The sequence below is a fragment of the Sminthopsis crassicaudata genome, chromosome 3 (assembly GCF_048593235.1).
Source record: "Sminthopsis crassicaudata isolate SCR6 chromosome 3, ASM4859323v1, whole genome shotgun sequence".
In the NCBI taxonomy this organism is placed as follows: domain Eukaryota; kingdom Metazoa; phylum Chordata; class Mammalia; order Dasyuromorphia; family Dasyuridae; genus Sminthopsis; species Sminthopsis crassicaudata.
The window spans coordinates 597658559-597672822 of record NC_133619.1 but is presented as its reverse complement, the minus strand read 5'-3'; the positions used below and the strand labels follow the sequence as shown (position 1 = coordinate 597672822).

Below are 14264 nucleotides of genomic sequence, written 5' to 3'. Positions count from 1 at the left end.
ACTCATATATACAAAACTGTAAAACTACTATTTATAATGGCTCTTTCTGTGAAGACAAAGAATTGGAAATTGTAGGGATGCCTACCACTGGGGGAATGATTGTACAAGCTCAGGTATATGAATGTGATGGAATACTATTTTGCTGTAAGAAATGACAAAGGAGAAGGATTCTGGGAAGATGGCAGAATAGGTCAGAAAATTTCAAGCTCTCCAAGTTTCCTCCTCAAATAGAACAAATTTGTGCTTCAGGAAGAACATAGACTGGTGAAAAACAAATAAGACATGGGGCAGACCAGTGTCCTCTGGGATTAACCCAAGAAGACCAGAATAAAGATTCCAGGATGCAAGTTAATCGGTTTGAAGTGCAAACACCTCCAGGTTAGCTCTGCAGAAACAGCCAGCAGGAGTCTTGGGGCTAGTTGGGTGTAGGCCCACCCATAGGAATTTTCACCTCCCAGATAGCATGGGGAAACTGGGCTAATTGGAATGCCAGGGCCAGCTGTGCTATAAAAATGCAGCCCTGGGTAAAAGGAAGGAACCAGCACACCTGGTGAGTACAGAAGCAGTGGGGCAGGGATGTAGAGCTTTTGGACTGGTGGTCCAGGTAAGAGAGGAGAGGTAAAGTAAAGCAAGACAAACCATCCTCCTATCCCAGGATGAGGTGCTTACACTAATAGTTCTTATTTAAAAAAATAATAATAATGAACAGGCAAAGAAGAAAGAACCCAACCATAGAAATTTATTATGGGAAGAAAGAAGAGTAGGGTTCATCTTCAGAGAAGGCCAGTGAAATAAAAAAGCCCCTTCTATCTCCAAAGAATAATGTTAAATGGCTACCTGCCCAGAAAGAATTTATAAAAGAACTCAGAAAAGACTTTAAAAATCAAATGATAGAGACTGAGGAATACTACTAAATAAATAAACCATCCAAGAAAAACAAAAAAGAAATATTAAAAAAAAAAGTTAACCAACTAGAAAAGTAGATATAGAATCTTAAAGAAGAAAATAATTCTTATTAATTAATCAAATGATCAAATTAGAATTGGGCTAAAGGAATCCAGTGAAGCTATAAGAGACCAAGAAATAAGAAAACAAAATATAAAGAATGAAAAAACAGAGGAAAATGTGAAATATAAGAAAAACAACATCTGAAGAATAGATCAAGAAGAGAAAATATAAAAATATTTGGACTACCTGAAAGCTGAGACTAAAAAAAAGAACCTTGACACAATAGTGTTAGAAATAATTAAAGAAAATTGTCCTTGACAAAAAAGGGTACATCTATAGCAATCTAATCTTTGACAAACCCAAAGATACCAACATTAGGGACAAAAATTCATTATTCGGAAGAAACTGTTGGGAAAACTGGAAATTAGTATGGCAGAAATTAGATATGAATCCACACTTAACACCATATACCAAGATAAGATCAAAATGGGTCCATGATTTAGGCATAAAGAATGAGATCATAAATAGATTAGAGGAACAGAGAATAGTCTACCTCTCAGACCTGTGGAGGAGGAAGGAATTTATGACTAGAGGAGAATTAGAGATCATTATTGATCACAAAATAGAAGATTTTGATTACATCAAACTAAAAAGTTTCTGTACAAACAATACTAATTCAAACAAGATTAGAAGGGAAGTAACAAATTGGGAAAATATTTTTAAAAGTAAAGGTTCTGACAAAGGTCTCATTTCCAAAATATATAGAGAACTGACCCTGATTTATAGGAAACCAAACCATTCTCCAATTGATAAATGGTCAAAGGATATGAACAGACAGTTCTCAGATGAAGAAATTGAAACTATTTCCACTCATATGAAAGAGTGTTCCAAATCACTACTGATCAGAGAAATGCAAATTAAGACAACTCTGAGATACTACTACACACCTGTCAGATTAGCTAAGATGACAGGAACAAATAATGATGAATGTTGGAGGGGATGTGGGAAAACTGGGACACTGATGCATTGTTGGTGGAGTTGTGAAAGAATCCGGCCATTCTGGAGAGCAATTTGGAACTATGCCCAAAAAGTTGTCAAACTGTGCATACCCTTTGACCCAGCATTGCTGTTATTTGGGCTTATATCCCAAAGAAATACTAAAGAGTGGGAAGGGACCTGTATGTGCCAAAATGTTTGTGGCAGCTCTTTTTGGTGTAGCTAGAAACTGGAAGATGAATGGATGTCCATCAATTGGAGAATGGTTGGGTAAATTATGGTATATGAAGGTTATGGAATATTATTGCTCTGTAAGAAATGACCAGCAGGAGGAATACAGAGAGGCTTGGAGACACTTAAATCAACTGTTGCTGAGTGAAATGAGCAGAACCAGAAGATCACTGTACACTTCAACAACAATACTGTATGAGGATGTATTCTGATGGAAGTGGAAATCTTCAACATAAAGAAGATCCAACTCACTTCCAGTTGATCAATGATGGACAGAAACAACTACACCCAGAGAAGGAACACTGGGAAGTGAATGTAAATTGTTAACACTACTGTCTATCTACCCAGATTACTTATACCTTCAGAAGCTAATAATTAATGTGCAACAAGAAAATGGTATTTACACACATATATTGTGTCTAGGTTATATTGTAACACATGTAAAATGTATGGGATTACCTGCCATCGGGGGGAGGGAGTGGAGGGAGGGAGGGGATAATTTGGAAAAATGAATTAAAAAAATTAAAAAAATTTTTAAAAATTAAAAAAAAAATAAAATAAAATAAAAAGAAAATTGTCCTTGAGAAATAGAACAGGAGGGGGAAGGTAGAAACTGAAAAAATGCACTACTTACTACATCAAAGAAATCCTTTGGTGGAAAACATATAGAAATAGCTAAATTTCAAAATGCCCAGATCAAAGAGAAAATTTTTCAAGAAACAAACAAACAACCCCCCCCCAATTTTCAAATATGCTGGAGCTACAATTAGAATTGTACAGGACTTAACAGCAGTCACAATAAAAGATCGAAGATCCTGGAATCATATTTACCAACAACCAAAAAAACTAGGCCTGAAGCCAAAAATAACATGCCCAGCAAAATTATCTATAATTAATTGAAAAAAAAAATGAACATTCAACAAGTTGCAGATTTTCAGGACTTTGTTTCAACTAAATCTGAACTTAACAGAAAATAGAATATATAAGAGCCAACATCAAAGATTAATTTCAAGGAACTCAGTGTGGGCAAATTGTTTATGTGTTGTACATGGATATATATACCATATGTTTAAGAATGACATCAGTAATTGATGCTCAAAAAATTAAAGCTCAAAAGAAAGAGTTGATTATAATCTGAGTCTAAAAAACAATACTCTAGGAAAAGGTAAAAGTAGTAATTATGTTGTAGAAATAAAATGCAGAGGAAGAACCAATACAGAGGCATTAGAGGGGGAAATCGGAGAGCTCCTAGTTCTAAAAACCTACTCATATTGGGAATTGGTTAAGTATGAACACTATATATATGTACATATATATATATATATACATATATATATATTTGTAAGTATAGATAGATGAACACTACATGTGTAGAGATAGATAGATATAGATATACACACACCAAGAAGAGTATATCTCTAAACTCTATAAAGAAATAAGGTGGGGAGGGAATAGAATAAAGTGGTGTAGGATATAGAAGGATGTACACATTTATGGCAATGGAGTTAGCAAATAATAAAAAATCATAAAAGAGGGAAAGGACCCATATGTGTAAAAATGTTTGTAGCAACTCTTTCTGTGGTGGCAAAAAATTGGAAAATGAGCAGATACCCTTCAATTAGGGAATGGCTGAATAAGTCATAGCATATGAAAGTAAATCGAGTATTATTATTCTACAAAAAATGATGGACAGGCTGATTTTAGAAAGGCCTGGAAATATTTACATGAATTGATGCTGAGTAGAGTCAGTAGAACCAAGAAAACATCGTACACAGTAACAAGATGCTGAACAAAACATGCAGAAGCAGGAAAACACTGTATACAACAATAGCAAGATTTTTTGATGATGATCAATTATGACAGACTTGGTTCTTTTCAACAGTTCAGTGATCCAAAACAAACCCAATAAATTTTGTATGGAATATACCATCTGCATCAAAAGAGAGAATTATGGAGACTGAATATAAATTAACACATTCCATGTTCACTTTTTTTTCATTTTTCTTCTGTTTCTTTTTTTTTTTTAATCTCTTGTGTTTTTTCCCATTTGTTCTGATTTTTTTTCTTCCAACATGATTCATAAGGAAATATGTAATAAAAAAAAGTCATTGTACAGATATAACCAAAAAAAATTGTTCATAACTTATGTGTAACTGGGGAAAATAAAATTTAAAAAAAGAAAGTAAAATATGTAGATTTTAAAAAGAGAGCAGGGATAGGAAATAAGAGATATACAGAAACACTATAATAAGGATCAGGAGCAAAATTTATTAGAAAAACAAAAAAGTAGAGCTGGTAATCAATTGATTTATTTTTTTTTCCTGAGGCTGGGGTTAAGTGACTTTCCCAGGGTCACACAGCTAGGAAATGTTAAGTGTCTGAGACAAGATTTGAACTGGCATCCTCCTGAATTCAAGGCTGGTGCTCTACCCACTGCGCCACCTCGCTGCTCCAAGTAATCATTGATTTAGACAAAGTCAAACTTAAAGCTTCAAGCAAGAGAGAAATCTATATGTCAGCTATATTATTAGTTTTAGATGCATGTTTACATATGGGTAAGAGCATATGGATATATATGTATCTGAGTATATTGGGGTATGTATGTGTGTAGGTCTATATATATGTTTATCACAGTGTGTGAGTCTGTGGGAAGTGTGAGAATAAGTATATATGTATGTATGCATATATAAATATATCTGTGCTTAACTATTACCTGCTTGGGGAAAGTGGGGAGATTAAAAAGGGGGAAAAAGAATAAAATAAAAGTATACAGTAGAGAACAAAATAACCTACCAGGAAGCAAAGAAAAGATGGACATTCATTAATATAATTTCCTCTCTATTATATATGCTTTTTTGAAATGGAAATTTGTCATATATTTTGAATTCTCCCTGATGTTCTGCTGAGCACATGACAATGCTTCGTTTTGTAATTTTCTTTTTTTTTTCTTTTTTCTATTTTGTTTTTTCTTATTTTGTATTTAATTCAACAAATAAATTAAAAAAAAAAAAAAAAGAAATGACAAAGGAGAAGATTTCAGAAAAACCTAGGAAGACTTATTTGAACTGATACAAAAACAGACTGACCAAAAGGGCTTTTAGAAGTATTGGCCAAATGTGACTTTAGGCTAGATCCACAAAAAGAACTGGAAGTGTGCTAATCGGTTCTAACTAAGCATGTTTTGGCTAGGGCAATCTCACAAAAGAGGGACAGAATTGCAGTAGCCTCAAATAGCTTTAGCAAATGTCATCAGTAGCAGCTGCAGCAGCAGAGGTGTGCAGCTCTATAGTAGATGACTATAGCATCTCCACAGAAAAGCCACAGCCTCTGCCCCACAAGGGAAGCACCCCAAAACTGCTAGGAGACTGAGCCAACAGGGCCAAGAACTGGAGTATTCCAGGAAAAACATAACTTTAGGAGTCATAAGTTGTCCAGGAGGAGCCCTTCCTCATAGCCCTTGATACGTGGGATTCTTCTAGTTATTCATTTTTCTTTATTCTTTTGCTTCAAATTGTTTGATCTCATCTGATACTGGGAATAATTTAAAGGAAAACTTTTGAAGTACAGACTGAAATAGATGCTGACCCAAACAGTACTCTGGATCTGATAGTAGTTCAAGGTCTCAGGGTTATGTGGAGACCTGAGAAGTGCTACATTATATTTTAAAGTCTTAATTATATAATTAATTATTCATTTAATTAAAATAATTAAATTATAAATAAATTTAACATTAAAAACATATTCAATTTCAATGCTTTTAAATATATTTAAATATATTAAGTTAACACAAACCAGGCTAACAATAAAGTGCTACCCAAAGAAAGAGCTGAATGAATCAATAATATTTATTGAGTGTTTACTGTGGGAGGGGACATTTAAGAATCATTTATAATGGGTGCATTGTCAGTAAAGAAATAGATGCTTCAAAGTTGTCTAACTTCTCCCTTCTCCTTCCTTGGTCCCGGGAAGATGAGGTCCTAATTTGAGGCCCTTTGAGAGACCAGATTGGGAAGGTCCCTCACTCCACCACCTCTTGTTGACCATGGCTACTCTGCCCAGTGTCACCCATAGCACCACAGGGATTTGTGACTCCTGCTTTAGTGGCAGTAAGTTGCAAAGCAAAGCAATTAGTAACAAAACCTCCTAAACCTTGTGCCTGTAATTACTGTGTGAATAAATAACAACAGCTCAGCCCCACACCCAGAGCTCCAAGGCTGGATTTGGAAGCCTCCCTGACCCAAAGTCTCCTGCTTAACACTTGGGCCTCCTTAATTGGCTTCTTTAACATTCAGGGCTCATACTTTTACTTCACCCTAACTGTCCAGAGGAATGGGACATGCCTGGAGACTATCATTACCATCACTACTCCACTTCTAGAATCTGGAGCCACAATATCCCTCTCTTGTATTACATCTTCCCCCATCTTCCCAAAGCTCTCTTTCTTCCACAATTTTCCTAAATTGATTTTTTAATTAAAAATATTTATTGTGACTCAAGAAATATCAACAAATATGAATATTTCAATATAAAGAAAGTAAAAAAAGAGGATCATATATGAAATTATGAACTCATCAGGTACAGCCTGAGGTTTGATTTGTGGAATTTAAGCAAGCAGTAACAGAATCGCTATGATAAACCTGCTCTTTATCTTTACTTTAATCACCAGTTCCTCCTTTCCTAGTTCTCTTAGCGTATCAGCCCTTTTACTCTGGTCTCAGTGCTCTTCCCTTTACTTTCTGGCTCCTACAGTTAAATGGTTCAACTATACCAGATTTCTATCTCGGAAACTCCAGGGACTCTTCACATCTGGAAATTCCAAACCTCAGTCACTACACCATTTGCCTGTTTCAATCCAACCCCTGAACATAGTGGGAAGTTATCTCACTGTACTGATGGATAAATGTTCAATAAATTTAAAATCCCTAATCTCAACTGTGTCCTCACAACTGACTTTCTACTCTACTCTCCCCAAAACGAATCCAAATGGAACACAGGTGCTTTTTCTCCTCAAATCCTCCTATACCACTGTTTCCTCTTCTTTCAGCTGAGGACCTTACCTCTTATTCTACTCCAAAAGTTGAAATTGTTATAATGTCGCTCTTTCTATCATCACCCATTCTCTCCTTTTTTATTCAATTTTTTGACAAAGAGATGGTCTTTCTCTTTGTGAAAGTCTTTCTACTCATAGCCTCCATTTTGTTCTCCCTTCTCTAGAAATTGCTCCTTCTATAAATTCCTTTTTGTAATCTGCAATCTCTTTTTATAATAGCTAACATTTGCTATTTTTGCACAGTGCTTGATATATGTTATCTTGTGATCTACTAGCTACTTCTCTGTTGCCAGCAAACATGCTCAGGTCCCTTACATCTTAAAGAAAAACATATCTTACTGGATCTCAAACACCTTATATTTTGATCCTGTATTTCCTTACTTTTTACAAGAAAATTTCTCATCCACAACTTTCCTCTGCAATTTGATTTACAACTCTGCAACTCAACTAAAACTCATTCTCTTCAAGATTACCAATAATCTCTCAGATGGTATTTTCTTAGTCCTCAACTATTATGACTCACCGCAACTTTTTAAAAAATTCAATTGTATTTTATTTTCAGGTTCACATTCTCCCCTACCTCTACTTTCCTTTCTCCCATTAAGAAAACAAACAAAACTCATTACAAACCTGTCTAATCAAACAAAACAGCTTTGCAACTTACTGCCACAGACTATGTACATATATACATATAATCTCTCCTCCAAGAACATGGAATTTCTCTCTAGAGGTGGATAGCATGCCTCATCATGAGCTCTTTGGAAGTATGGTTGTTCATTTTAAGGATTAGTTTCTGAATCTAAGTTGATTATCTTTACAATGTTTCTATCACTCTATAAATTGTTTTCCTGATCCTGCTCATTTCACTTTGTATGAGTTCATATAAATCATCTCAATCCCACTATCGATCAGTATGGGAGTTTGACTTGCTCTGTTTTTGATAAGGGTCAGTTTGCTTTTAAACAGCCTAACAGTATTCTACTCTACCCAAACTAACTTCACTTGGATAACCAATCAGCCTAACCCCCAGGGCCTCAGTATATCTAATAGCAGGTATTAGGGGCAGCAAAGATTAAAGGCATGTTATATACTGGCTGAAACAAAAAAACTTTATGTAAATAATAACCTCTCAATAATTTGGTTTATAATTTTTTATTTTCAATTTTTGGATTTTCTTAAAGCAGGAAACATAAATTTGTAATTAAAGTCATAGATATTCATATTTCCAATTATTTCTACTATTGTTGAGTCATTTCAGTCACGTCCAATTCTTTGTGACCCCATTTGAGGTTTTCTTGGCAAAGATCCTACAAGAGTTTGCATTTCCCTCTCCAGTTCATTGTACAGATGAGCAATTGAGACAAATGGAGTTAAGTGACTTGCCTAGTGTCATTGCGAAGTGTCTGAATTAAGTATCTGAAGCTGAATTTGAACTCAAGTCCTTCTGATTCCATCACCAAGCTGTTCCAAATTATTTCTATAGTTTTATGAACAGCCATATTTCCTATAATGAGATTTAACTACAAAGGATCTCTTTACATATAATCCTAGTAGTATGTTAATAAATTCACCTTTGGGTAATTACATTTTCTCTTACCTAGTAAAAGAATTGAAGCTAAGGAGACATTTGGCAGACTAGATATGTAAAATAGCTGGCTAAAATGAAATACTGCACCTATGTGACCTGAAAATGTTAACAATGATTAGAATGACTTACCATTTTCTTTAAGTGTATTAAAATTTTCTTTTAGCACTTTAATTTCTAGTTGGGCTGAACTCAAAGCAAGTTCTAAGAAAAAAAGAAATATAGAATACTTATTTACAAAGCAATTTAGTATATGTTTACTCACCAAATATCATTCCTTTGCATCTTTAATGTAATAAAGTACCCCAGTGGAGAAGACTTTAAATAACCAAAAATATTTCTTCAAAAAATAATCAGCACAGTCTTAGATTGTGCTAAATATTCAGCATTCATAAAAAATATAAACAAAATTATAAAACTACAAACAACAAATTAAAAATAAGTAAGTTTAACAAGAATTTATTAAATATCTATAAGTACAGGGTATACAAAGACAAAAAATGAAACTACCCCTGACCTCAGACTACTATATATCAGACCTTAATACTTAAGCACTGTCTTGTGCTATATTGTTTTGATATTTAAATATTTCATGTGTGTATCTTATGTATAATATGTATTATTTTACTAATTTTGAGCTAAAGTGCAAGTACTATTTTTAAAATAACAATAACATATTTATGTGGACCTTTAAGATTTATAAAACATCTTTTCCCCAACACAATATGAGGTCAACAAAACACAACACTATTACCTGTCTTTTACAGATAAAGAATCTTATGCTCAAAGAACTGACTTGCCTATGTGTCAAAGGAAGGATATAAACCCATTTTTCTAACTCCAAGGACAGTACTTTTTCTACAACCAATTCTTCTGTATTCTTTTTTCATTCCCCTCTTCTCATACCTTGGGCTCATTGCATCAAATGAAATGATATTCATCAAGTACTTTATAACCATAAATTATAAATATAGTTTATTACTACTATTAGGGTATGGATATTAAAAATACTTGTTAAATTAATAAATGACTGAATTAAATAATCAGCTTATGTATTTGTCTCTGTGTCCCCTCTCCTCAGAGAACCAGAATAAACCTGAAATCTGTATCCATTCATCTTTGGAAGTCCCCCTTAGGGTTCAGATATCTTGTCTGTGGACAGAGTGAATACAAATTTAGCTAGTCCACTATATCAAGCTGCCTCTAGACTCCAGACCAGATCATCACATCACATTCAGTCATCCATTAAGGCCATCTAGCTATTGGAATGTACATATACTCTTTCCCACCCCACCCCCACCCCAATTGCTTTTAGAAATTACATATAATTTGACTCTCCTATGCCACAACTCTCTATCTCTATGACTATTCACACCAAAATTCCCTTCCCTGGCCACCATGCCCTATATGTACTTTCTTTGTCCATAAGACTATAAATTCCATAATATCAACTAGGGATTTTCTTGCTATAAATTCCATAATATCAACCAGGGACTTTCTTGCCATTAGATCATAACATTTGGCATATAGTACAAGTTTAATTAGTAAGTCTTTTTTTCAGTCATTCACTTCTTTCAAAGTAAGATCATAATTTATATTATATAGAAGGCAAATTTTCTATTATGTTCATCAAAAGTCTCATAAACTAATTAGAAAGTTCAACAAGGAGAAACAATGTGAAAAAAATTGGAAAGCATTTAAAAAACTTGACTAAAGCAAATAAAATACATTAAATAAAACAATTTAATTGAATCAGTTTTGACATCTCTTCCCTCCCTGGACCCTTTCCAGTCTTCTCCCTTCCTTTTTCCTTTCCACATACTCTTGCAATTCACTTCTCCCAGCTGCTCACTGCTCTGCACTCAGGTCTGTACTGGCTCCTTCATGCCTGGAGTGTACTCTTTTTCACCTATGTCTCTGGGAATCCTTAGTTTCCTTCAAGAATCTGCTTGAAACATCATCTATATGAAGCCTCCCTTGATTTCCCCAGCTCACAATGCCTGTTCTCTCAAAGCCACTTCCTGAGCATTTTACATATATATATATTTATAAGAGTACAAATTGTTTTTCTGCATTATAATGTAAACTCCTTAAGAAATGGGATTATTTGTGCCTTTTTTATATTTCTTCCTTCCCCTGTGGTACCAGGCCCCATTAAATAAATGCTTGTTGATTGCTATACAGTGAACTCCTTGATAGTTGGGAGCCATCACTTTTGTCTTTGTATCCAAACCTTTAGTACAGTGGCTAGTACACAATAAGGGCTTAATAAATGCTTGTTGATTAACTATGTTTGCAGATAGGAATGAGATAATATTCAACTAAGAAACAATCCCTGTTGTTCTATGAGAGAGTTTATTGCCTAGTATGAAATAAGAGAATAACTATAGCTATACAAATATATGTGTATGGTGTATACACACACACACACACATACACACACATATATATATTATGTATATATAATTACATTATATATACAATTAATTATATATAAATGTATTATATAAATATATTTAAAGAAATATAAATATATAATTATATATAATTAATTATATATAATTATGATCCAAAATACATGATAAGTACATACAGGAAGTGCTAGTGAAAGACTATATGAAGTCTAAAAGGCAGAAAAATAGGTCTTTATTCACTAACTGGGGAATAACTTGATAAATATAAGACAAACTATTTAGAATCTTAATTTGCAAAAAACAATCATTATGTTTCAGCCAAAAAGATGACAAGGAAACCTCAGGAATTAATCTCCCAAATAATAGCTGTTATCTTACTTTTTTAATTATTAAAATAAATCTTTTTTTTGTTTTTAACAAATATATTTTTAAATCAAATTGCAATGGCAAAGGATGAACAGAAACCAGAAATTTGTATTAATTGTTTTAAATGAATAGTTTTTAAAACAACTAAAAACTTTGTGTCAGTTACTTTAAAAATATCTAAGAATTCATGATTAAAAAATGTTATCCACCTAAAGATAGAGAACTGATAGCCTGAGTGCAGATTTAAGCACATTTTTCTTATTTTTTTCCCCACAACATGGCTAATGTGGAAATATGTTTTGCATGACTTCATAGGCATAATGTTATCATATTTCTTGACTTCTCAATGGGTGAGAGGAGGTAGGGAAAGGGAGAATATTTGGAACAAAAAATAAACAAAAATAAAACAAAAAAAATAAAAATGCCCAAGAAAAGCTAAATTCTTAGTCAAAATTTAGTCAAATTAAATGAGCTACTTCAAAATATCAGAAATCAGTGGGTGTAAGAGATAAAGAAGCTCCCAAAAAGGCCATGAGTATGACTGTATGACAAGCAGCCACCAGAGAGCCTGGCTCTCCCAGAAACAAAGGATCTTATGGGCAGCCCTCAGGCTTGCTTCAGCTTATCAAAGACCTCTTTTCCCTTCGTTATTTTAATTTTGTAAGATGAAAATTATTTTGACAAAGTTTCATTACAACAGCCAGAAATGACAACTTTTAATAACTCCCAACTTTACCAAGTTTATTGTGTTCTTTTTCCTTGGCATCTAGTTTTTCAGTGAGTCTGCAGATCTCTTCATGTGCCTCCTTTAACCTTCTAGCAGCTTCTTCCTCCATGCTACTCTTGAGCTTCCCTTGTATATTTTTCTCTTTTTCCACTTCTTCATTAGGGGGCTGAAATACAGATAATATTAATAGCAGAAATATACTTTCATTGTACAATATTCCTTCCATCATTGGAAAGTTGGGAAAAGAAAGGAAGAAAAATATCTTCAAATAAAAATCATTTTTCCACACTGAACAAAGAGATCCAGTCTCTACTGGAATGCCTCCAGAAAAAGGGAATTTTTCACCTCCTAAGACAGCCCATCCTCTTTGGAAACAGTTATGATTGATTAGAACACCGGCCTTTAATCTACCTGGTGTGCCTCCCCACTGCTCCTCTTGTTGTCCTCTGGGGCCAAGCAGAATACCATTTAAGTCCTTTAATTACTTTCTGATCCCCTTCTCTTTTCAATTTAATAAATATTTAATGACCACTAATGAAATAGGGTGTTCAACCAAGGAATAGAAAGTTAAAAAACAAAAATCTCTACTCTCAAAGAGCTTACATTCTTTTGAATACTGTAACATGTACACAGATAAGGAATTTGAGGCAGAGTAGTACTAACAAGCATATGAGAATTTTTGTATTTATGTATGTACATATATCTCACATATCCTTGAGGGAAAGAGTTCTAGTTACTTTTCATTATAATATACTCCCATCCCAATTAGCTCATCACTTGATAAGGCTACAGAGGTAAATTGGGGCTATATCGCCAAGGAAGCCATTACACTGAGGGCAGGTAGGGGCCACCAAAGGTTTTCAGCAGGAGGATGAAAGTCACTTAAGCACCCTAAACATGCATGTACTTCACGGCATCAGGAACCCTCACAATCCTGGCCATCCTCCTCTGGATAGGTCCCTAACTTGTTAATGCCCTTCTTAAAAGATGGCAAATACATTTATGAGCTTAATTATTATAATGGGAACTCCTTCTTTAGACTGGAAACTCTCTAAGGAGAGTTGTGTCATTTTTATTCTTTGCATCTTCCAGTACCCCGAAGAATGTCATGAATACAAATAGATTTAATAATAATACACTGGATATTTGGACATTGCTTCTTTTAATTCTATCTTAGATTGTTTAATTGAACCTCTGGGTTACTATAATAATGAACAGAGAGAAGGACCACCAAAGAATTATTCTAAGGACCCTGAATTCTGGAAGGGGAAGCCAGGGAAGCACCAACTCCGAAAAGGCCTCCAGAAGCTGGGCGGTTGTGTGTCTGTTGGCTGAGGATGAACCTGGCTAATTTTGTGAAGGTTTCTGTACTGACCAGAGAGTAAAGAATTTTTCATCCTTGATGATTTAACCTTATAATCTTCTACAACTCAAAGCAATAAAACAAATTGGCAGATGTACTACTATAGAAATCAGAGTTCCAACCCCTAGAAGATCAGCCAGCTCAGAAGGCTCTACTTCTGACAGGCCCTGTCCGAGGCAGGATCATCCCCGGTAATCAGGGAACCCTCAGCAAAGACAAAGGCCTTGGGAAGGGGAACATGAAGCTTGAGAGAGACAAGAGAAGGCTAATTTAAAGTCAGTAACCAGAGTGGCTAAACAAAATGCAGTATCTTTAAGTATATGAACCGTGTTTAAATGTTTTTGTTTCTTTATCCCCCACTCCTCCTGCACAAAGTAGCTTTTTAATAAATGCTTGCTGAATTAAACTTAATTAGAAACATCCATAGACAAGGGGCTATAAAAATTCTAAAAACATCTTAAAAAAATCAGCAAAGCCAAAGCCAAAAAAATTCTGCCAAAATTTAGGGAGCCAAAATGGAAGCGAGGCATTGTCTGAACTTCAATTACTTTCTGTAACCTACAGGACTTCCTTTCATCTACCTT

At 34.3% G+C, this 14264-nt stretch overlaps 1 protein-coding gene across 7 annotated transcripts in view; it reads right to left on the bottom strand.

Annotated features, from left to right (window-relative positions):
* CCDC30 (coiled-coil domain containing 30) overlaps nucleotides 1-14264 on the bottom strand; it is a 134794-nt gene that overhangs the window by 106774 nt on the left and 13756 nt on the right. For all 7 annotated transcript variants that reach the window (XM_074305469.1, XM_074305472.1, XM_074305474.1 and 4 more), the window contains 2 exons: nucleotides 12327-12483; nucleotides 8943-9014 (listed from right to left, as the gene is read on the bottom strand). In XM_074305469.1, the coding sequence (XP_074161570.1) occupies nucleotides 8943-9014; nucleotides 12327-12483 (229 nt within the window). The remainder of the gene's footprint in view (nucleotides 1-8942; nucleotides 9015-12326; nucleotides 12484-14264) is intronic.